Genomic DNA, 26,438 nt, shown 5'->3' on the forward strand with positions numbered 1-26,438 from the left:
CTTGCTTCAGTACTATTACAGTAGTGTCCCATTCCATACATTAAATGCATGTCAGCTTATTCGGAGTATGAATAATGTCTAAGATTACCTGCCATTTTTTAAAAGTTAGCACTTAACACAAAAGCAGAGTGGAATGGTTACAAATAACTGGTTAATAGATTGAACAAAAAACACAGCGTGGTTACAGTAGCCCTAACTTACAGTTTTTTTTTTTTTGTTCAACAGTGAACTAAAATATTTCTGAAAATAATTTTCAGCTGATAATTTATTTTAAATATTTTCTTATTTAAAACATAATAAACCAGCTGTTTTGGAACAGCTATTATTGAAATCCATGTTTTATTTGCAATCAGCTACAACCTATGAGTTATTAGTTCTCTCCTCATAAAACAGCAAATTTTGTGGTGTAATGTACTACATAAGAATACATTTTATTCAACTTTTATTTAAATTTAGTTTACACAGCTTACATAATTCTTTTCAGAATTAAATTCTCTACAATTTTTATTGCGAAAAATTATTTGTTCACTGGTTATTAAAGAAAGTTATTGGGCATCAAACGTAGAAGTCTGTGTTTTTCTACTTGGATTTTTTGCATATTTCAACTTTTCCCTCAAAATCTACTCACACTACAGCTTCCAGACTAGTTTTATTCAATTTTTCAGATATTTTTCCATATGAATCCAGCATAAGTTTTTAAAAAACTAGTCCCCAAACAATTCAGCATCGGTGTATTTCACCAGAGGAACTGAATTCCGGGCGAAATCTTTCACTCTGTATAGCTCGCTAATGAAGCGTTTATGGATATATTATGTTTATATGAACTTTTTTTCTTATTTTTACCTCTACTATCACCTAAAATAGTGAATTGCGATTAAATCAGGCATGGCAAAAACTTATTATAGTTTTCCTGACTCTAACCCGTTCGCCTGAATGAATTGAAATAGTATAGACTCAGATGACAAGGAAAAATGGTTAGAAAAAAAAATTAAAATCAAAAGATTAAAAATTTAAATATTTCAATTTGAAAATTCAAAAATGTAAAGATTTAAAAATTCAATTTGGTTGAATTATTATTGATTAATAATAAATACTTATAGTGTATTTAAAATATTATTCATAAAAATATTTTTCAATTATACATCCTATATTAAATGATATCTCTTGAATCAATTAATTGATGAATTATTTATAAATTAGAAATGATTTGAAATTCATTAAATTCTCAAATCGATTGAATTAATTCACTTATTAATTAATTTTTTTATTAATTACAAAATCAAACAGACAAACATTTGATGGATTACAGGACATTCTACTCATAACAATTACTCACTTTTCATATTCAATGGTAACTGTAGGAAACATTTAATGTGAAATACGTGTGCAAAGTTCCTTTGCTAAACTCAAGAAACCATTCCGCACTCACCTACGGCTCATGCGTAAACGTTTCTTTCGGTGCAGAAAAGTGCCACTTTGCGCACTAGTTGCACAACCCACTATTTTGTTAATTATTTACTTCACATGAAAGAAAAGATTCTGCTCTACAATTCAATTTACAATGTAGATTTTTTTGTAATTAGGGATTTCCAAAATAAGCACCTTTGAATACAGAAATCAGCCCTTTCTTATATATATATGGAAATGTAGGTTAGATTTATATTGTATACAATGAAGGATATTATTTTCCATTTTTCAACCTAATTTGAATTATGATAAGTGATTTTGAACCGCCTTGACGTGCCGAGAAGAATTCCGAGAAGATATCAGAATTATTTCATTTTATTCGAATTTTTATTGAAAATCTAAAAAAAGACGAGAGTGATCTTTCCACGTCCGATGGCTTTATATGGCGAAAATAACAGAAAACTGGAAAAGGAACTGAAAATCCGAGATTTTGGTGCAGAAACTCTTGTAAAAAGCTCCAGAGCTTAAACATTTTAAAATTGAAATGAGACGTATAAAATAAATACAATAAGATATTTTACTAACAACAAATTAACACATCTTTCTGAAAATTTATTCAATATCTATGAGTCTAGGAGGACAGCAAACAGTAAAAAATTGAAAGAGGACAGAAAAAAAACTCTATCAATTTGATAGAAGAAACAGTTCTCATATTTAAGAAAATTAATTCTTTACTTCTAGTTTTATAATATATTGTATTATTTGACGAAACTGTCAAGGGAGAATTCGCTCGATCATTTAAAAAATCAATTCATGTTTATAATTTAGTCTCCTTAGAATGGATTATGAATACTTCATTTATGATTACAATTTGAATACATTATTAATAAACAAGTCGTAATTAACTTCAAATTATAATACAATTGCAAAGCCAATAATAGGTTGGAAGCTTGAAATTGATTTAGCCAAATAAACTCGAATAGAAAATAAGTAATAATAAATGATCTTGCATACATCATTATGAATAAAGACCAATAATAAATGATCTTTCATAGATCATTATGAATAAAGACCATCAGTAAATCAACAGTAGAAGTTATAACAGCTTTCCATGTTCAAGTGAGGTAAATAGAGCTCTCATAAGCTGAATAGTAATTTATTCTATGTGATTCATAGAATGAAAAAATAAATTAGTAGAAACAAAAGATATAAATAATAAAAATTTCAGTCATAACCAGGCATCCAATCCTTGATTGTGGAAACAGCATGTTGTATGGTATCCTCAAGAAAATATTGTTGAAAAATCTGGTGGTGAATCGATCAATCATTGGGTCAATAATAGGAATCAGTTCCCTCGAAATCGGCTTCCAGAATTGGTTCAGGAATCTGATAGCAAACATATCTGCAACAGAATAGGATAGTTTGATATATTATCATTTTTTTAAATTAAAAATATGGAAAGAGTAGATACATTTTATCCATATCATAGAGAGTATTATCCATTTTATATATAATGTGAATTGTATAATTTGTATTCAACTTGCTTTTATTGTAATGAAGCGTATTATTAAATAATAAAATTGTTATTCGTATTTCAAGTTAAAATATGTACCCATTGGAGGTGCTCCAATTATTTGACGTGTGTTCTGTTTGGTGAGGAGAACATAAGTTTGTGTGATAACCATCATTTGCTAGTCCAGTCTGTGTTGTAGTTCAGAATGTGAATGGGATTTCTGGGGAGGAAAGGAGAGATCCTACTGTCCAAAGTGACTCACAAAGGTGGGGGGATGTAGACTATCTGTACCTCCAGATGGCATATACCATGAGTAGACTGAAGCATTTTCTCTCTGTGAGGATTCCAGATTTACTTTTGGAGAACACTAGGCAATTTAGTGGGTATGCATCCAGTGTTGAGAGTGTGGCAATGTCGGAGGACGCACTACAATTGCCGTTTTCACAGAATCAGTTAATATCAAAACGGAAATTGTCGAACGCCTACTACATAACTGGGCTCCTAAGTCAGGAATGGATAGTCCCACAAAAGGTGGACTTGGCTTGCTAGACTTAAATTTGTGCGTGAATGCATTTTTCAGTACTCAGAATGTGGGGTACATGTAAAACACTTTTTTTGATAAATGAGATTTTATTTACTTATGTGTGTAATATGGGTTGTGCCATACGCCTAGTAAATAAACAAGGTACCGCATTGGAGTCAATTATGGAAAGGGCCGGCCGTAGTTGCACCCTAGCTTCACCCCTAAGAAAATAATTGAATGAAGAAATTGAAAAATATGGTAGTCATGATATTGTTACCTGAATGCATTGATTCCGAATAATATCCTTATTAATCCAAGTATCAAAACAGACGGTGCTTGATTGTATAGAAAGCAGGTTGATACATAATGATGGACGGTAGGTTCTTCAGAAGCACAGCTTAAGTTATTAAATGGTGAATTATTGTAAGAAATGTATGAAAAGAAAGTACAGAGAAATTCCATTATGGGTTTAAGATCAGCGTAGAGCGTTTTTATTTCAATTGAACTTAAATTCAAAAGTGAAAGAAACATAGCCAACTTTTTGGACTAGTGTATGAATCGAAATTCGGGGAAGGAACAGTTTTGGGCTGTGCTTGTTGGCCCTTCCTCAATCATTCTAATGAATTGTGTTTTGAGTGTCATTGAATGAATAAATAAATATTCAAGTGGTTCAGCTCTTCTAGAATTAAAATTGGTGTAACGGTTAACTGCTTTCGACCAATCAGAAACAGATCAACAACTAATCAGAATGATAATTGTAAATTATTTTGACATTAACTTGCCAACAGACAGTTGATGTGATAATTATATTGAAGGTTTATTCAATACTGCACGATCAAACACATTCATATGAATAAAAATAGAAAAAATGGAATAAATATTCATCTGGATTGTGAATAAGAGTACGGTAGTTGGTACAGTTTATTGGCTGACTAATATATATGATTTTGATAATTTATTTATTCATTTATTTGAGATACATATGAGAGCACAAGAATAATATCCCACAATTAACAGACTCAGCCTATTTTTTCCTTCAATGTCATAATTATATTATGATTGTAGTACCTATTTTTACAATGAATAAATAAATTAATTGCTCTCTTAACACATAATACAAGTAAACAATTGAAAACGCAATATTCGCTGACAATCAAGGAAGAAAAAAATGGGCGTTGTAGAATAAAAGAATAAAAACTCACTTAGAAAGGCATTCTTTTCGACAAGATTTGTAGCATGTAGTTTGAGATTGCCAATTCCCTTGTTGCTGTGCAGATACTGGAAGTGCTTGAGCTCCATGTACTCCTCCCCGTCCCGACCTGTGATCAGGTCTCCTTTCACTGTGTACATGAATGTTACATCATCTGCAAAAATTATAAATACATTTATTTGTTTCAAGCACATTATGCTCCTCATACAAACGAGTTGAGTTGAAAAAATATGATTGGCATTCAATTTGACGAATAAGTTTGTCGTATTTCTAACCATTATCATAGAAAAAGTCCAACTCGCATCCTAAATGCAACACATTGTAATAAGAAAAATGGTTACTTTACATAATTGACCGAACGAAGTGAGGTCTAAGATTCAAGTCGAAGGTTTGGCATTTCTCTTAATGTTTATATATTTATATGTTGCGCATTTACGGCGAAACGCGGTTATAGATTTTCATGAAATTTGACAGGTATGTTCCTTTTTAAATTGCGCGTATATACAAGGTTTTTGAAAATTTGGCATTTCAAGGATAATATAAAAGGAAAAAGGAGCCTCCTTCATACGCCAATATTAGAGTAAAAATCTGGTGTGGCGCACTCACACAACTTTCCTTGCCGTTATGAAAATTGATCACCTGACGCTAGTGTTCCCGCGCATCTCAAGTCTACTATTCAAAGATTTGAGCCAGCTGGTGACAGGGCAATAACACTGGAGACATAATCATGAGGTCTGCTATCTCTTCATAGTGAATGATTTAATAGAATCAACAATAATTTGCAATTGAATAATCACATTTTCTCGAATTTAAAGCTTATTTTCAATTTTAGGTGAAAATGTTACTGAACATTAATTGTAGAGATTTTCATGCTCAATCTACTCCACTTGATTTTTTTTGTTTCAATTGTATCTGAAGCCTGATAATTGGGAATCTATCTGCATTGATGGGGCGGAGCTCCTGAAATTTTTACAGATATTGGAGTTGTGGCAGTTGATAGAGCTTATCGATGACTATTTTAGGTATGAATTTGATCAAAATCGTTGGAGCCGTTTCCGAGAAAATCACGAAAAACCCTGTTTTTGACAACATTTTCGACATTTTAGCCGCCATCTTAAATTGCATTTGATCGAGATTGTTCGTGTCGGATCCTCATAGTGAAAGGACCTTAAGTTCCAAATTTCAAGTCATTCCGTTAATTGGGAGATGAGATATCGTGTACACAGACGCACATACACTCATACACACACACACACACACACATACAGTCCAATACCCAAAAACCAGTTTTTTGGACTCAGGGGACCTTGAAACGTATAGAAATTTAGAAATTGGGGTACCTTAATTTTTTTCGGAAAGCAATACTCTCCTTACCTATGGTAATAGGGCAAGGAAAGTAAAAATCAGACTATAGAATTATTTATCATAAATCAGCTGACAAGTGATTACACAGATGTGTGGAGAAGCCAGTCTATTATTTGTATCTATATCTATCTTCTATCTATCTATCTATATATATAAAAGCGAAATGGCACTGACTGACTGACTGACTCACTCACTCACTCACTCACTCACTCGCATAACTAAAAATCTACCGGACCAAAAACGTTCAAATTTGGTAGGTATGTTCAGTTGGCCCTTTAGAGGCGCACTAAGAAATCTTTTGGCAATATTTTAACTCTAAGGGTTGTTTTTAAGGGTTTAAAGTTCGTCTTTTAGCATGTATTTTCTTTTCCTCCCAATCTCTTAATTATAATTGAAATTTCCATATCATATGTTACTATAGAACTATAATCTAGATAGAGTACCTCTTCGAAACAGTTGTTAACTGGCAACTAAATTAATAATTTTGTCAGGTTGGTATTAAGTTGAGTTGACTTTGTTAGGTTGGCACCAAGTTGAAGATTTAAATGCATTTATGGCGGAAAAATAATTGATTGGGCACTGCTACTTCAATCCTGGGAATATTATATTACTAGCCGTCAGGCTCGCTTCGCTCGCCATATCCGTTTAGCCAGACGTTTAGTCTGAACCCCCGACTGGATTGTCCTAACATATGATAAAAATGCTCAAATGAAAAATGCAGGCGAGCGAAGCGAGCCAGCTGATCTCATTCTTGGACGATCTAGTCGGGGGTCCAGGGGGCGGAGCCCCCTGGCTAGACGTATATGGCGAGCGAAGCGAGCCTGACGGCTAGTAAGGTCTATAGTTTCAATCAAAGACATTAAAGAGGTATGCATCACGTTGACTGCCATGTGTACCATGTATGTGCCACAGTGAACTTTACCACCATGCCGTGTGTACCAAAAACTGAACACATGACTATCTTATGTGTAAAGCTGCGTGGTATAAAAATGGTCCACATTTCATTGGTTTTCTCCATATGAATCGATAGTCATGGCCTCAGAGAGTAACAAAATGCGCTTAGCCTGTGCTATTAGGTTATGTTGCAATTATTATATGATTTTTAAAGAAAAATTATAATCCATGCTATTTTTCTTTAAAACTTGGATTTTTTATTTCAAATATTTGTTCTCATTGTTGATATTAAACACTCATCATATTTATAGCCTTTTTCTTGTGAATATAATTACATATAATGCATAATTTGAAAGGCATTGACCAATTGCCCTGGCATGACACATGGCATTGTCTTTCTTGAGCAAAATGCAAAATGTTTTACGGTTATGTTAACATTGAATGAAGTTATGTGATTGAATAGTAATATAATTTTGTGTTTTAGTGAACTTATTAACTTATCTGATGTTTTATGTAAAGTTTTTTGTGTAAATAATAGCCTAGAAAAGATGGAATAATTTTGTGTTATAGTGAACTTATTAACTTATCTGATTTTTTATGTAAAGTTTTTTTGTGTAAATAATAGCCTAGAAAAGATGGATAATTCAATTACCGATGAAGAACTGTACAGAATATTGAATAACAGTGAAGATGAAGACGAAGATTTCGACTTAGATTATGACAGTGATAATGATCCTGCTTATGAACCTGACAATAGTGCATTTAGTGATTCAGATCATGACATCAAAGTTGAACAAGATGGACATTTGATTGACAATGAACTTTGTGCACATTCAGATCATGACATGGAAGTTGAAGAGTTGTACAGGATGGACATTTGATTGTCAATAACAAAGAACCTCGTGCAGAAGAAGACAGGGGACAACAGAGGGGTGTTTGGGGCCCTGTGGGTGAGTCAAATCATCTTACGAAATTTGTTTACAACCCAAACAATGAAGATGTAGGTGTAAATAGTGATATGATTGAAACAATAATGAACTGTGAACCAAAAGATTTCCTTGAACTATTTATAGATGATACTGATTTGTTGTGTGTGAAACTAATAGGTATGCCAATGCTCGTAAAGCTAAACCAGGCCTTAACAAGTATGCTAGGATAAGGAAATGGACAGACACAAACAGGCATGAGATGAAGTGTTTGTGATGTTTATGGGACTAAATAAAATGCCAACCATAGGACATTATTGGAGGACAAAAGGCAAATTTATATCTGTGCTACCCAAATACTTGTCTCGTAATGGGTTTGAATTGTTGATGTCAAACTTCCACTGTGCTAACAATGATGAAGCTCCAGTAGGTTATCGTTTGCATAAAATCCAGGGTCTGATTGATTTGGTGTCTGAAAATTTCACTCTTGTTATGACCCCAGAAAGATCCATGTGCATAGATGAAAGTATGGTACCATTTAGAGGGCGAATCATATTTCGCCAATACAACAAATCCAAAGCACATGCTTATGGAATTAAAATCTTCAAGCTATGTGTGAAAGATTGCTACACAATAGCATACAAAATATATGCTGGAAAAGAGGCAACACCAGGATTAGAAGTCTCTTCAAAAGTGGTATTAGAGTTGAGTGCCCCTTATTTGAACTTTGGAAGGACAATTTATATCGATAACTGGTATACCAGTGTTAAACTAGCTGAAACCCTACTCCAAAATGAAAGTCATGTTGTGGGAACATTGAGAAAAAATCGTAAGTTCAATCCCAAAAATGTGATTGATAAAAATTGAGGAAAGGTGAAGTTGTGGCCCAAAAAAATGATAAGAATGTGGTTGTTTTGAAGTGGAAGGATAGAAGAAAAGTACTCATGCTCAGCACAAAGCATGTTGATGACTTGGTGACAACAGTGAAGAATGGGAAGGAGACTACCAAGCCACAGATTGTAGTAGACTATAATCAAGGAAAGTATTTTATTGACCTATCGGACCAATGAGTGCATATCACTCTGGTTGCCTCAGGAAGAGTGTAAAATGGTATGTGAAAATTGTATTCGACCTGCTCATAAACACATCTTGTGTAAATGCATGGTCAATTTACAAGACAGTGACAAAAAAAATAAATTCAACGGATTTCAAGGAGGCAATCGTCAACAGCTGGCTTGATCAGTGGCTGCAACACAGAGGAGGAATAGCAGAAGAAAATCCTGAACCAATACCACCTCAATCTACTGCAACCCACAAACTCATAGCAACCACAAGAGGACGCTGCAAAAGCTGCTACAACAATATAACGACTACTTTCGGGAGAGCGGTTGCTGTGAACAAGACAAAAAGAGTTGCATCAAAATGCAACATTTGCAATCAAACAATGTGCAAAGACTGTTTTTTAAACTGCACAAATCAAACATTTGAATATGCATAGACGTTTCCATATATTTTATTCACTTGATTTTTTCTTTCTTTAATAAATTATTTTCATACATTTTTTTACATTTATCACTTTTTTATATATTTTTTGTAGCATAAAAATTCCATAATTATAATGTTTCAAGCTATTTTGAGTCTAATTTCTCACTTCATTTACACTACCTAGCAGAATCAATTTTGTGATGGATTTCCAAAATGAATTATGACTTGACTTAGTAACAATTATATTTATTATTCATTTGCCTATTTATCTTAATCAATCACTGATTTAAATAAAATAAAATACATTCAATTCTGAGGTAGTAACAGATCAAATTCCAATATTATTCTACTATACAATGTGTGGCACAATTTTGGTACACATGGCTTTGGAGTGTACCAATCAGTCTATCAGGCCATGTGCACCAAAAGTGTCCCACACTTTTTTTGATGAAATTGGTGAATTTTATCATTTTAGCAAAATTTGAATGTGGAAAAAGCTAAATTCAAAGGAATAAATTAAGAAATTGAGAAAAAAATGCTGTGGCATGAATGGAAGTGTCATGAAAAATTGTTTGGCAGTCAACGTGTTAAGCTGGGTTTACACCAAAGTTATTAACAAAATGGTTATAACTTAATCCTTATAGATTCTATTAGATTGAACAAAAGTTGACAAACACATATGTTTATCATGTGTATGATAAGTTATGTTCAATCTAATATAATCTAAAAGGATTGAGTTATTAACATTTTTTTAAATAAATTTGGTCTAATCGCAGCTTTGAGGTCTTTGGTTTCAATATTTTGTTTGCAGTCATGGTATTATTATGCGTGCCCATCAGTATCAATATTCTCGCATCCGAAAAAACTAATTTAATAGGTGAATAAAAATAAACAAATGAACGCTGGAGAAACTATAATATTTTTGATTCTAAAAAATCAATTTTTATCAGATAGAAAGATCATCACGGAACTGGATGAATTATATCATATGGAATACAAATTCAAACGTGAACTGAGTTTGTTAACATTTAAAACAGTTGACATCTGGTACTTGTGGATGAGAATACTGCGTGAGGTCTACTGTTCACAGAACTACTAGTATTAGATGTAGATTGGAGGAATAGATTATTTTCATCACCTTTGCTTATATTCACATTATCACACTTCTAATATATCACATTCTTCTGCTGTTTCTCCAATCAAACAATAATAACTGACCCTGAAGATAAGTTAAGATCCATGCGCCTGTTATTCCTGTTGTAAGGGTGACCTCTTGAAGTGAACCCTCTCTTCCTTTCTCTCCCTCTCCTTCCTCTTGGAGAGGGTTCGGAACCCACCTCAAGCTCATCAAGCTGTAGGTCAACTCATCTCTCTTCATCATCTGTCTCATTACCCACGCAAAAGCCTAAAGCTCATGTGAGCATCACCCTCAGCAGAAACAAATAAATAAATAAAAAATACTCAAAACAATAATATTGAAAATAAAATATGTCTGAAGGCATTCATGACTTTGGAAAGGGTTGAATAAAAAGTTCACTTGATAGAATATATTAGACTAGATATACTAGTAGGCCTACTAAACAGAGCACAAAACTTCAAGAGCATCAACTAATTTTGGAGAGAGAGATTAGATTAGATTTTCATAGATCTGATTTTGGAATAATTTTATTTTTCAATGGCAGATAACGAGACTAGTTAAATTAAAATAATAAATCACACCTTTTCCCTATTATTATCATTGTATTATAGAAAGTACCGTAGCCATGTTCTTCGTGAATTTGGAATGTGAATCCAATGAATGAATTAAATTTTCTATCTTTACTTTTATTAGGCTATAAAATACAGTTTTGCTTATCTATGAAGAATGGAATCTGTTGCGGGTAGTTGGTTCTGATTATCAAAAATGTTATCTTGTAATTATTTGATTACTTTTTCTTGTAAAGGATAATATTTCAATTTTGCCAAAATAGAAAAATATTCTATTTGATTGTTTTTTTACTTACAAAGAGTAAGGTTGAAAAGTCCTTGTGTATTGATGGGTATCCTGGCTATATTTCCCACTAATTCATATTTGCCAATAGATTCCAAGCGATCGTAGTGAGCTTCAAATTCCAAAATAAGCTTGGTGGGATCATTGACTTTTGCCCTATAGAAAAAAAATCATTCATCTTATTAGAATTCAACAAATAACAATTTATTGGTGTGTTTAAATCCCATTTTTATTGCTAGTGGAATTTTATTACTCAGAATAAAGATGAACACTGAACAGCTTTGTTAAAAACAAAAAATTGACGTAGCATGAGCAGCTTTTTCTTTCTTCGTTCAGTTTTATATTTGAAATAAATATATTCTGATTAAAATATTGGAAGGGCTAATTAATATTCTCTACACTAGCAATATATAACCGCAATGAAAGAAATCTTCAAAAGAACCTAGCAACAAAGATTAAAAACCATGTACCATTGATTTTAACTAAATAAAAAAAAAGATTGATTGAGTACCTATACTTCATTTTTGTAGATTAATATATATTCTGGCTTATGCACTTATATACAATAGCTTACAATACAGCAAAGTTTTAGATGAATTTACATAATATAATAAACCAAGAAAATAATTATTACTGTATATGATATAACGTATAAGGAAAGAACAATTTGGAATAACTATAGATAATATTGTTATGAATCTACATAAATTGGCGGAGCTTTGGACATATCAATAAATAAGAGGATACTAGAGACTGGTGGTAGTGGTTTCAATTTTATTTTTTAATACTTAGATGAATGACTAGAAACTTGTAATTTATTGTAATGAATTACCTGGCATCCACAACTTTGATGTTTGATAATTTGTAAATCTTGACATCCTTGACCTTGGTATCCCCACTAACCATGCTGCTCTTGTATGTGAACTCCATGTCATCCATCTCCATGGGGTCTAATGATGGCAGTCCCAATTCAGGAATACCTATTAAATACCATAATATCTAAAAAATTTAAAACTGCAAACATGAATACTGTATTGAAGTAGAATAAAAATATCATTCAGAACGCTTTTATATTTCAACAAAAAATATAAAAGTGACTATGGGAACTCTGTAGGTCTATATGTATGGGAATAATACAATAATTGGCTTTGCAATGTGAAAATTGCGAAGGAAAATGTTTTAGGATTTAAGAGAAAATTGGCCAAGAATGCAATAATTGCCTTCTCAATGTGAATTTAACAAAGGAAATGCTTTAGGACTTGACAGAAAATTTGCCTAGTAAGGTACCGGTAATGATTATTGTATTCAAGCTCAAAAATTGTCAAATAAAAATTAATATTGCTTGATAAATTGACAAGAGATTTGAATCAGTAATATATTGAACTAATGATAGGTACCTCCAATTGTGTTCGAATGTAAAGAATTGCAAGATCCTTATCATTATTATTTCATTTTAAACATTAAAATGAAATACTACAATATAGTGGAATATAATACACTGGGGCAAAATATAATAAAGGAACTAGCAATTCTCTATAATTAATGTTGTGCAAAGGCTAAAAATAAACTTTCTACTGGTGATATTTTTCAAAGTTTTTCGATTTGTATACTCTCAAGCTATCAAAATTGAAAAGTTTTCTCAGGAAAACATTTTTTTCGATCATTACTTTTTGAGATATGAGCGCCTAAAGTTCAAATTTTTGTGCCAGAACATTTTAAGTTCGGTGAAAGATAAAACCATGAGATTTTAAGGATAGATTCTCCATGGTATTGTTGATCTAATAAAACAAAAATTTTCTGAAAATATAAATTTTTGATAAAGTCAATTTTCTAAAAATGACCAGAAATAACTTTTAGTCGAGTTATTTTCGGTAAATTGAATAACTTTATCAAAAATTGATATTTTCAGAAAATTTTTGTTTTATTAGATCAACAATACCATGAAGAATCTATCCTTAAAATATCATGGTTTTATCTTTCACCAAACTTGAAATGTTCTGGCACAAAAATTTGAACTTTAGGCGCTCATATCTCAAAAAGTAACGATCAAAAAAAAGTTTTCGTGAGAAAACTTTTTAATTTTGATAGCTTGATCAAAAGCTTTGAAAAATATCACCAGTAGAAAGTTCAATTTTAGCCTTTGCACAGCCTTAAATCCTCAAGTAGCTCTATCAAAGCAAGGTAGATAGATAAAATATGCTACTTGATTAAATATCAGTGTTAAGTGAGGTTCACAGATTTTAAATATTTGCAATAGGAAAAATATTTATCAATCAGTTTTAAACGTGAATCGTTTGATAATTTATAGTGATTTACAAAATAATAAAACAGCATGTATTATGGCAATCATACCTGATTTCACATTTGGGACTAGGTGTTGTATTATATCTTTTATGCACTTATTGAGATTTGGATCATCTCGGTAGCATACCTCCATCAATGGCATTCCTGGAAATAATAAGTGGAGGGTCAATTTGAATAAATATGTGACAGCAGAATGAACTACTATGCAAATGGAAATTGCAATATTTATAGCTCTCGAATAACTTCTTTGAAAATGGTTGAATCTTGAATATAAAAATATAAGTTTGACGCATAAGTTTTTTTATATAACTTAAATATAAGCTCCTCAAGAAAAATTTGAAGCAACGAATTTCAAATGAACTCAATTGGTTGATTTACCTTAAAGCATTTTTATTATGATATACTACTGTACGGTATAGCCTATTCTTCAACACAAAAATATGGAATAGGTACGGTTGCAATAGTTACATATTTATTTGTAATAAGTTAATATTAGAATGTGATAAATAATCGAATAGAATAGAGTTGATTATTCATTTTTAAGACTTTAATAAGTTTTATGTCCTTCCTTTGGATAGTCTTCCAATAAGTTTTATACAATTTTAAATCTATATCAATAATCTAGTAAATATTTACAAAAAATCACTTTACTGTTCACTAAAAATATTTTTAATAGGCTGATAAGTGACAAAACTTCACTGCTGTCTTTACCATTGATTTATTGAAATGATGATTACTAGCTTTGGTCCCAGCACCAAGAATCTCGAAAATGTACAAGCCTCCGAAACTAAAATAATCAAATTTATATGTATACGGTACCAGTACCAGAACATATTCTATGCAACTAAGGAAAGAAATGACACTATGAAAAGGAACTCGACTACTAAAAATTAAAAGTCCATAATAATTATAGGTAGTAGAAAAAAAAATTGTATCACTAACCTGCAGATGCATAGTCATCATTTTCCCAGTCCTCATACTCAAGGGCATGCAGTTTGGAATCAGTCAACACTAGGATAAGAACCATAAATTGGATAAAAACCATATTACAACTTCTATAAAGTCTCTGCTAGCTGTGATTATCCTGACAAGAGGTGTGAAGGAACTAAACTTAGTTCAAGCTCACACGGATAGAGACTGCACCAATAAAAAACATGATCCATAATGATAACAATCCTTTTAAACGTGACAAAAGAGAGTGTCATCTTCACCTCCATCTTACTTATCAGTGAGGTACCGTTGGTATACTTTGATGAACAATAGCGAGCGCTCAAGTTAATTATAATGAAGTGATGATGACTTGTAGTTTGGTATGTATGCCAGTAGCAGGATCAAGAGTATATTATATGCCTATTATCTTGTTTTGATCGTCGACATAAATTAGAAACCGATTGATACTTGATAAATTCGAATGCAAATCGCAGTGCAGCATTTTAGGGAAAGCTTAAACAGTATTTCTAATTGGAATGATAGAAGACATTTGTTATTCCTAATAGCTTGAAATGATTAATTTTTACAAATAAATATTTTTTTGACAGAGATGTAAGTTATACCTTCTGGAGAAGTACTGTGGTTTCAATAAGTCAAAAATCATAATATGGTTTGTAAAAAAGTCTTGAAATCTTGGTACCGTATATAATATAAGAAGACTACGGTACAGTACTTCTTCAGCAAGATAAATTGATGGAATGAAAATAATTAAGTTTGAGATTATAGGAATAATAAAAAATAGAGCATAGAACTTAAACTAACAAAACTAATGTCTCATTTCTGAGATCTGAGACAATACAAATCTGTACCCTGCACGTTCAAGAACACTGAAACATAGCACTAGTCATCTTTTCTGACTATTTATCATCATAAAAGTGTAAACTAATTGAGAGATAGAAATAGAAGTAATTGAGATGTGAAGTAATTGTCAACAATAATTAAGATACTGTATATCATCAACTATTATACTAATATCATCTTACAAACGTCGTGAACCTATTTTTTCATTTCAACCTGGGATGAGTTAATTACTCAATTCATATTTGTAGAAAAATAATAATTTCTAAATATATACGTGAAAAGATCGCCAATTTGAGTAACATTTTGAAGATACTAAGGAAGTTGATTTCCCCACCTGATCAGATTTTTTTCTTCAATTTTCAATGACTTCAGTTTTTTTATGGATTTTGTCTATACTCGAATGTTGTCTAGGTCCTTAGAAAAATCTAGGGACCTATACATGATAGATAGATAAATGACTTTTATTTACACTTTACAATAAAAGTGATGTGGGCGAAATTGAGGCAATAGAAGCCCCCTCTTCCATTTAACCCACGATGATGAGTTACATAAAAATAATAATATACATTACAATTTGAAATTAAATGATAATTAAAAATTATAAGGAAACTAATAATCAATTTGCTACAAATTGAATAAATTAAGAGGAAAAAAAGAGAAAACTAAAAGCAAGAAATCTTAATAGTGAATAAATCTCAATCACACAAAACATTCACACACACACACACACAATCACACTTACACCTCTAAAGAACATAGAGTAAAACCACCTAGTTAAGCCCTCCCCCCTGATCCAGGCCACGACAGCCGCACTGAACCGGCGTTGACTGTCGAGCAGCCTAATATGAGCTGGCAGTGAGTTCCATAATCTAATCGCACTAACATGGAATGACTTATTATATAGCTCAGTTCTGTGAATTGGAACGGACAATGAGCAAGCTCCATGACGCGTCCCACCCCTGCCAACATCACCCATGAAGCGAAACCCCGCTGCCAAGTAATTGGGAGACCGAGATTTCAAGAGTTTGAAGAGGAACATGAGTGCATGGAGACTCCTGTATTCGTGCAGTCTTAGAAGTTTGAGCTGTCCAAAGTATTGAGTAATATGTTCGTCACGTCGTAAACCAAAGATGAAGCGCACACAGTAATTCTGAGCGCGCTGCAATCTCTGAGTAAGTTGAACATTCATGTCCATAGTCACTAAGTCACAGTAGAAAAAAAAGGGGAATATCAATGTTTTAACTAACATGATTTTAGTAGGAAAAGGTAACAGGCATGAGGGAGGAGAGTGGAGGAAGCGACACAACAGAGAACTTCGAGACCTTTATAGGGAGCCACATGTAGTATGCGAGTTCAAGTGTAGAAGGATTAGATGGGCTGCGCATGTTTTGAGAAGAAAAGAGGACAGCAATCTCAATCAAGTGTTGAAAAGAAATCCAGAAGGACGACGACCGAGAGGAAGACCACGACGGAAATGGTGGAGTCAAGTGAAGGCCGATATGGAGAGAATTGGAGCAACCGAGGAGGACGCGGAGAATCAAGAGAGGTGGAGGGGCTTTGTTGGTGCGGCTAAATATCTACTTAGATATGTATGGCCATGGCAGTAAGTAATTAAGTTGAATGTTGTCTACCATAACTCTGATAATAACAAAGGATCAGTCTATCCTCTATCACAGTAGGCCTACTTGAAAAATTGTAACTGATTCGAAAGTTAGACTGATCTAATAGAAGACCTGTCTTTAATTCTAGGAATCACAGAAGGCGAGAGAATAAAACATAAATTGAAAAATATCAAAATATTTATTTTTCTGGTTTTTAATATAAAATGAGTATCAAAGAAAAACATAAAATCCAATCTGGATGATAAAATAAATGAGAAAAGAAAAATTCTTCACAATCTTGTGGAATAACAGACACCATTATTACATCAAACAAACATAAATAATCTATGATTTGATTACAATTTACAAATTGGCCTTAAGATACTTGAATGCATTTATAATTATGGAAGTTTTTGATCAGCGTATAAGGTAATCATCATAGTTTGTGATTTTTGAAGAACCGATTATAAAAGCGAATTTCCAACAGATTCTTTTGCAATTTCTTTTCAGAGTTCAGTTGTCAGGCTCTGAAAAATGATTGAACTATGCATGGAGATGACACAAAACAAAATTAATGTGAAATGAAAATCATATCGGTAATTTATAGTTTTGATTAAAAATTGCAACTATTTCATTGATTGTAATCAATAACTATTCCGGTTACGGTACTCAAATGATAATTTTCAATTTATACTATTAAAATAAACTTATTTTAATTTTATTTTCAATTGATTTATAAAAGTTCCTTTTTTTACACTAATACTGCTAATGCTCTAATAAATTTTCAATTAGAGGAACAAATAAATCTTACAAGCGTAATACTTCAATACTTTTGAAAGTAATAATGAACAATACTAAACTGTTAATACCGGATAAATGATGTAATTGCACCAATGGAAACAGCAAATGTATTATGATTCCCATACAATGCTTAATTTGGGAATATGCATGAACAATATAACTACAAGAAGCATTAATAAAATACTGTATTTTTGTATTCTGAGTGACATTAAATGAGTTACTAATACCAAATCAATATTTGAATGGTAAGAATTAATATTGAATGTGATATCAAGAGAATAATTCATTTTCACAATGTTAATCGTAATAGCCACCTCTAAATTTTATAATATTGTTCGGTATCTCAAGGCACATAATTCACAGCCTTTCATTTGCATTGACTATTGCATTTCCTTCTCAAAGTACATATATGCAGAAAAATTGCTTCAAGGAAGAAACTGCAATAACTATACCTTGACCCTGAAAATTCCCTTCAACACGATACAAATAATGGAATGTTGTAGAAGTTCAGAAAATAATTGATAAGTAGTTCATATAATAAATTGATTATTGATAATATGAGCTCTCTACTATTTATCGATTAATGAAAACATAATAAATTCCACGATTAAGTGGATTAAACAATTTGTACTATGAACTAAAATTATAACTCCCGTAGAACAATCGAAAGCTCGTGAAGTTCTGGTAGAACTTCCAATACAGAACAAAAACTAGTCTAGACTAGATTAATCTATGACTTTGGATAGAATATCTGATTTCATAAACATTATATGAAAAAGTAAACAAAACCGTATTACTGCTAATAAGAATGAATTCAACAAAGGTAATTTAAATTGCATGTTTATGAAACACTATAAACTAACGGTAGATTGAACTACCAATCTGATCTGATTGATCAGATATCGGTGGTAGAGTAAAGAGATGAGACATCAGTCTTGTGGTTCAAACTCTCCTCGTTCTTGTTCAATTGTCCTCGGTATCTTCTTCTCTAACTCTGCCCTCACATACATTTGAATCATTGCAGCTCTCCGAAGCATTAAATGGTAGTTCCAGCTGGAAAAAATACTGTTATCAAGCAAAATAGCAGTGCAATGTCTATAGCTAGAACAACTAAAAATGCTAAGTAACAATTGAATTTTTGTACAGTCAGAAGAAAGAAATACCATTATTGACCGAGCGAAGTGAGGTATACGATTCAAGTCGACAGTTTTGCATTTCTCTTCATGTATTTATGATTATATTTATGTTCCGCATTTACGGCAAAACGCGGCAATAGATTTTCATAAAATTTGACAGGTATGTTCCTTTTTAGTCCAGGCAATCAATGCTCAAAAAGGGTATAGAGGGAAAAGTTTGGGAGACAATTTTTGACCCCGCAGTTCTGTTTAGGGTAGGTAAGGGAAGGAGGTAAACATATCAAAAGTCTCCACCCCTACCCCTTGTGCTTAGTGGGTGGGGGTGGTTCAAAGATACAATTTTTTGGTTTCTCGCATATAACACGAAAACTATGTATCTTACGGACATAATTTAAAATTAAATGCTCTATAAGCTCATAATCACCATGGATTTTTCTCATCGATTTTTGAAAAGTTACAAGAGTAAAAATATAAGAATATTGTGGGCGAACAGGGCTTTTTTCCAAAATGTCACATCTTTAAGAATGGATATTTCGAAAACTAGATAAGATATAGAAAAAGTTGTAAAATTACTATTGTAGGAAATAATGTAAGCTTTAATTCTGTATATAACAGTTATGTCCGTAAGATATATAGTTTTCGTGTTATATGCGAGAAACCAAAAAATTGTACCTTTTAACCACCCCCACCCCCTAAGCACAAGGGGTATGGTTGGGGACTTTTGATATGTTTACCTCCTTACTACCCTAAACAGAACTACGGGGTCAAAAATTGTCTTGCAAACTTTTCCCTCTATAACCTTTCCTTGACTGGAATATTTTGAATCGCGCGTCGACGTATATAACTTAGTGGGTTTTTTGAAATGTTGTATTGTAAGGATAACATAAAAGGAAAAGGAATTTCCTCCTTTATCCAATGTAACTGTAAAAATCAGACTATAGAATTATTCATTACTAGCAGTTCTGAGAACAGTAGACCACGCGCAGTTGTAAACCACAGCCTCCTCTAATAATGTCCATCAGAGTAAAGTCTGTCTTGTCTTGTTGGAGAGATATCGGCGTGAAAACGGCTAATGACTGTTTTGTTTGGGTTGGTGTATCGACAATGCTAATCATCTGTTATAAACAACTACTATCATCTAAAGCTAATTTCCTACAAGACATACTGGCAACTGTTCAGCCCGAGTTGAAAGTAGAGAAAGGTGGAGGATGGTGTGCTAAGCTACATTGAGTTATTAATTGCATGTAATTAATAATCTACTTGACAGCTGATTAATTATGAATAGTTCTGTTGCGGGTTTCTACACTAATAGAACTCTTGAGGCGATTTATACAAATTGGATCTATTACTTATAACGCTATAACACACGGAGGTAAACTAGAAACAACTATAAACTGATAGCTATCTAATGAATTACACAAAATTATCACAAGCATACGTTAACTAGTAGAATTAAATGTATAAGAATAACTGTCACCAAGAATAATAACTGTATAAACAACTACAAAAGTCACCAAAAGTCTATTATGACTATCACTAGTCTGTCACGATTAGAAGAAGCGAACAATACGACTGTAGTCTGTCAACTGACTTGCCTACTGAGATACGCCCCGCCCCATTAACGCTGTTCGGTACACTTTTTTTATTTTTATTTAAATTGGATAATCTTTTCCAATATAATTGTTACGATAATTATAAGAGTGAGAAAAAGTGGCAACTGAAATTTTCAAGTGGTCTAATAAGCGAGTTATGGGTTGTTGAAGTGCTAAATCCTTTTTCTTTCCAGATCATAAACGGTTTCAAATTTTCCATTGGAGCTTTTTTTAATACATTCAGTATATCATTGTTTTGTTCTAAAATGCTTTTTTCGCGATTAATGCCAAAATGAACAAGTTATCGAATTCAAAAGAAATGTTACTTTTTATTTATGAACGATATGGAGAATAAAATGTTTTAGTTTGGAAAGATTCCTTTTCTTTAATTTTTAAGAGAAGTTCTGTTAATATAGTCGAAAACGTTCATGATCTGGAAAGAAAATGGAGTTAGCACTTCAACAACCCATAACTCGCTTATTGGACCACTTAAAAATTTCAGTTGCCACTTTTTCTAACTCTTATAATGATCTTAACAATTATCTTGAAAAAGATTATCCAATTGAAAAAAGTGTACCAAACAGCCTTAATATAAGGCGAGCAAAACTATCTAGAAAGGTATGGCGAAACGTCCAACCAATCATAGTGCATGGAAACCGCCAGAAGTTCGAGAACGCGCTAACCATTGGTCAATGGTTCCCTGCACTAAAAACCGGAACAGTCGAGATCCATCCTGAAAGTGTGGCAAGCGGAAGCTGGTTTCGATGGATCCGCTGGGGTGGCTGTCCATAGATTGTAAACACAACAGGTGACGCTGATTCCAGTGTCCTTGAAAATTCTTCCATTCATTCGGTCTCACAATCTTCCAGTCCAATCCATCATAGCCACAGCCGAGTCTGGGGATCCCAAGCTGCTCCACTCCCAGGAATTGGAGATGAGTCTGCAGGTGCATTAGACTTTGTCACAAAGCCTGATATGTGGATTCTTCCTGGGGTTGGTCCTTTGTTACAAAATAGAACAAATTTTGGTTCTCATCCTGGAGAAGAAGTGCTTTCCCCACTGTTGGATTCTCATCCAATGAGATTCATCTCATCCAATCTTCCTCCTGAAGACTGTAGCAATCCCTCGTGATGCTCCCTCATCCGTACCTATACAATGGGTCAATGCATAGCTCTTTGGCAGGGTAAACAGGTCCCGGCGAATGTCGGTGACATTCCCTTCTTCCAGTGACATCTCCAGATTGGCTACGAAATCTTTAAAGTCATTGCTGGCTGGTTGAAGAACCTGCACTTCTTGAGCTTCCCTTGCAGTATCGTCTCCATGATAGGGTGCAGGCCGGTTGAAGTGGACAATTCGTGGAGCGCCTCGTGGCTTCTTGATCCAGAGACCACATCATTGATCCTTGTAACCACTCCATAAGGTCCATTATAGGAAGTCTGCAACTTGGGAGAGTATCCACGACGTCATTGAGGGTTGTACAACCAAACCTTGTCACCAGCCTGGTATCCTCCATGGTCTGCTTTGATGTCATAGCCTTGCTTCATCATGTCACTGGCATCCTGGGTGTTTGTGCAGACGGTCTCATGGATTTCATCCATCCGTTTCCGGAGGTTGGTGATGTATTCTTCCGGTTCCAGGTCCTCTCCAGGCTTGCATCTATACTCCAGGTTACAGGGTAGTTGTATATCTCGCCTAAAAACTATATTTGCTGGTGCCATTCTCATAGTCTCATTGAACTTCGGTATGCAATCAGGAAGAAATGGAGATGTTGATCCCAGTCTCGTTGATACCTGGATACAACATTTGACAGATATTTTCCCATGGTCCTGTTCATCCTCTCCACTATTCCATTAGATTGAGGAATCAGTGATGTTGTTGTCCTGGCCTTGTTGATGCCCAATACTTCAGACATCCGAGAAAACACAGCAGATTCGAAGTTTCTCCCTTGGTCTGAATGTAACTCCAATGGAATACCAATACGACTGAACTCCTTCACCGAAACATCAGCTACAGTAACTGCCTCCTGATTTGGCAGGGCATAGGCTTCTAGCCACTTGCTGAAGTAATCCATTGCAACCGAGATATATTTGCTTTCATCATCAGTAATTGGAAACGGTCCAGCAATGTCAATTGCTATCCACTCAAATGGAGCTTCTACATTGTACTTCTGCATAGGGGCATTGGAAGATATACTTATGCACAATTTCGGCACCAGTTCTAGACATCCTCTTTTGAATTAGGCCAGTAGAACCTCTCTCGTACCTTTTCCAGGGTCTTGTGCACTTCAAAATCCCACCAGAAACTCCATCATGTAGCTGTCTCAATACTTCTGGAATTCTCTTTCTTGGGACAATGACTTGTAGTCGTCTCTGATCACCTGCTGCATTTTCCATCACCCTCTTCAAGATTCCTACATCTTCCACAATCGAATCCAATTGCACCCAGAGGTCCTTCAGCATTTCTCCTCCCCAGTAATCTGTAGCTACAGTTGTCCTGTTCACAGCTGCGTCCTTTCCCTCCTGGCATGAGCAGTGCTTGCAGTCCTTGTCACAGGGTCTCCGGGAGAGAGCATCAGTATTTTGATGACTTTTTCTAGCTCGGTGAACAGATTTGAAGTCATATTCTTGCAGGTGTTAGATCCATCTGCCAACTTGTCCTTCAGGAGATTTGAAGCCAAGTCAAGGATGCATGATCAGTCCTTAGCAGGAAGTGACATCCATATAGGTACTTATGGAAGTGGCTAATTGACTTCACTACTGCCAACAATTCTCTTCTGGTGACACAGTAGTTGTGCTCTGGTTTTGATAGCACTTTACTCAAATATCTGATGACCTTTTCTTCCCAATCTTGTTCCTGTAAAAGTATTCCACCAATAGTGGAAAACCGCACTTCTTCTTCTTCTTCTTCTTTTCCCCTTCTGCCGCTACAGCTTAGGGGTCCCAGCCTCGGTCCACCTCTTCCACACCTCCGGTCCTCAGCCATTCTCCTCATTTTCCTCATGGAACTCCCTCTCTCACAACCCAGACTTTCAAGATAACTCTCCCAATTCATTATCGGTCTACCTTTCCTTCTTTTTCCCTCCCTCCTGGCCTCCACCACTCGCTTTACTCCTCTATATTCCTCCATCCTTCTGCACTTCTCCTCTGTCAAATTTGTTAATGGCTTGGCTATCCCAGAGAAACCCATCACAAATTGCCGGTAATATGTGCAAAGACCAAGGAAACTCTGTGCTTCTGATTTGTCTTTGGGTACAGGCTAATGTTTCAAGATCCATTGACACTCCTTTATCAGAAACCACAAATGTCCCAGATAATTCAGTTGTCTCTTGAACAGGTTGCACTTCTTTGGGTTCAGTTTCAAGTTCGCCTCTCTCAGTCTCTGGAATACTTCCTCCAGATTTTTCATGTGATTTTGGAAAGACTTACCCAGAACAATGATGTCATCCAGGTAAACCAAACGTGTTTCTCATGACAGTCCCTTCAACACACTTTCCATAAGTCTTTCAAAAGTGGCCGGAGCATTACATAACCCAAAAGGCATCACAGTAGAATGCCAAAGTCCCTCCCCAATTGAACAATTAAAAATGCAGTCTTCTAACCTAACCTTTGCTTTGTCTTCAAGCCCAACTTGCCAGTATCCACTTTTCAAATCCAGTTGAAAACAACTTGCAACCTTCCAGGCTATCCAGTGTGCCATCAATTTGAGGAAGAGGGTAGCTGTCCTTCTTGGTGATATTGTTCAGAAGACGGTAGTTCATGCAGACCAAAGTGTGTCATCATTCTTCTTCACGAACACCACTGGTGATGTCCGAGGGCTATTTGATGGTTCAATTATCCCTTCACTCTCATCTCCTTGATTATTTTCCTGGCTTCTTCTCGTTTGGCAAATGGAAGTCTTCTGGGTTCTGAATAGATTTGACATCTCCTGTGTCTATTGTACACTGGAAAATGTTGGTTCTTCCTTTTGTTCCTTCTCCAGTGTTGAAGATATCCTGGTGGGAGGTTATTAAATTCTTCACATCCTTTTTGTGATCCTGGTTGAAGTCCCGACAAGATTCATCTAAAAAGTTCTGTAGTCTCACAAAGCTTCTTCTTCTTTGACTGTGCTGATTGTACTTGATGCACTACTGATTTCACAGGTGAACAATGTCCCAACACACTTCCTTTCTTCAAGGTGACTCCATAGTTATTCACATTCATCAGGTGAACTGGGAATGCTGAGCTGGTGAGAAACAGAATTCTGGCCACTAGGACATTATGACCAAGCTCTTCTTCAAGAACTACTGGTTCTAAAATTGCATTCATCCCTCCAGGAACTTTCTCTGTTGTCCTCGCCTGAGTCACAATCTGGCTCCTTGCTGGTATGGTGATTTCCTCCACTAGACGCACCTGTGCTGTACAGTATTCTTTAGGTTGTAGAATGACTTCTTCTTCACCAATGGTCACTGTCTTCTTCATTAAATCCAGCTCTAGTCCAAAATTAGAGAGAAAATCCAAGCCCAGTATGATGTCCTCACCGATTTTTGCTATTAGCACTTGATGTGTGAAACAGGCTCTACCAATCTCGAAACTGGACACCATCTCCTCAAGAACACTGACAGCCCATTGCAACTACTCATGAACCTGGGGCCTTCTGCCTACAGGTTGATGGTTGCCCCTTTCCATCAACCCTTTTAGCTGTTTTCCTGCTTATTGTCAAACATTGACTTCTTTGGTCACTTGTTTCAAAGATGACCTCTCTCTCCACAACCCCAACACCTTGTCTCCTTCTCCTCGGTCCTGAGCTTCTCCAATATCCTCTTTATTATTTCCTTCATGAACTCATCATTATTATCTTCCACTGTTACTGCTCAAACACGTGCATGGCCCCTTACCGATTGCGTCACTGCTTCATATTCCAAAGCGTGAGTGAGTGCCTCACTGAGGGTCTGAGGACGAGCAAGTTCAACAACTCATCGAGTTTCTACCTCACGAAGACCCTCCAGGAATCTTCCAACTGCCAAGCTCTCATAAACTTCATCGTCCACAGATGGGTAAGCATTCCTCCCGAGGCAAGCTATGTCGGTTTCAAATTCTTGGAGTGATTCATTTGGCTTCTGAACTCTGTTATTTAATTGGGAATGGTACAGTTGATCCTTATGTCGGTGGCCGAATCTCATTTCCATGCGCCCCAACATTGCAGCCTTCACCACCGGTGTCCATCCATGTATACCTGCAGCTGTATCAAACAAGGCGCAGTAATCCTCCCATGGCATTTTACCATCAAAAGTTGATAGTCCACTGTGCTGAGTTGGCATAAATATAGGCCCATTGTAGTTATTGACTGATGATTTATTTTCTTCTAATTTACTTCCCAATGATGATTTATTTTATTCCAATTTACTTTCCAATGATGATTTATTTTCTTCTATTTTACTTTCGAATGATGCAAATGATGATTTATTTTCTTCTAATTTACTCAAATAAAGAAACATATTGATTTTTTTAGTAATTCATTTCATTTCCATAAGTCAAGTACACAGTGATTTTCCTAACACTCTATATTAAATATCTGTTATGAATAATATTCATAATGATTTTTATTAAATAGTTGAATGGAAGAGGTAAAACAAACCACCAATACAACAGTTGCAATACGATAATGATGATACTTTCAAGAAATTATAATATAAACTTTACACAATGAAGCGAACGAATAGAGTATAATTATGATAGAATTATGAATGAAAACACTACTAAACCAGATCTACACCTTACTTCCAAGAGTCTATTGGTGAGCTCCTGGATTCTCTGTTCCTGATTGCCAATAATGGCTTTCAAGAATCGCTCATTCTGATGAGACGGTCTCCCTGTGTAAACCATCAGTTTTCGTTCCATATCAGGATTCACTCTTTGCACCAT

The 26,438-nt window shown here is 34.5% G+C and overlaps 1 protein-coding gene across 2 annotated transcripts; it reads right to left on the reverse strand.

The window, feature by feature from the left end:
• Window positions 1–1,232: 1,232 nt before the first annotated feature.
• LOC120348878 (circadian clock-controlled protein daywake-like) lies at window positions 1,233–26,438 on the reverse strand. 2 transcript variants are annotated; one of them, XM_039434372.1, is made up of 7 exons: window positions 26,295–26,438; window positions 14,560–18,863; window positions 13,666–13,761; window positions 12,146–12,293; window positions 11,327–11,469; window positions 4,646–4,807; window positions 1,233–2,809 (listed from the first exon to the last, which is right to left on the reverse strand). In XM_039434372.1, the coding sequence occupies exons 2-7, from the start codon at window positions 14,660–14,662 to the stop codon at window positions 2,598–2,600; spliced, it is 864 nt and encodes a 287-aa protein (XP_039290306.1). In that variant the 5' UTR covers window positions 14,663–18,863; window positions 26,295–26,438; the 3' UTR covers window positions 1,233–2,597. The 2 variants fall into 2 exon arrangements, with proteins under 2 accessions (XP_039290306.1, XP_039290307.1); XM_039434373.1 differs by having other exon boundaries at window positions 26,290–26,438.

The sequence above is a fragment of the Nilaparvata lugens genome, chromosome 8, assembly GCF_014356525.2.
Source record: "Nilaparvata lugens isolate BPH chromosome 8, ASM1435652v1, whole genome shotgun sequence".
NCBI classification, from domain to species: domain Eukaryota; kingdom Metazoa; phylum Arthropoda; class Insecta; order Hemiptera; family Delphacidae; genus Nilaparvata; species Nilaparvata lugens.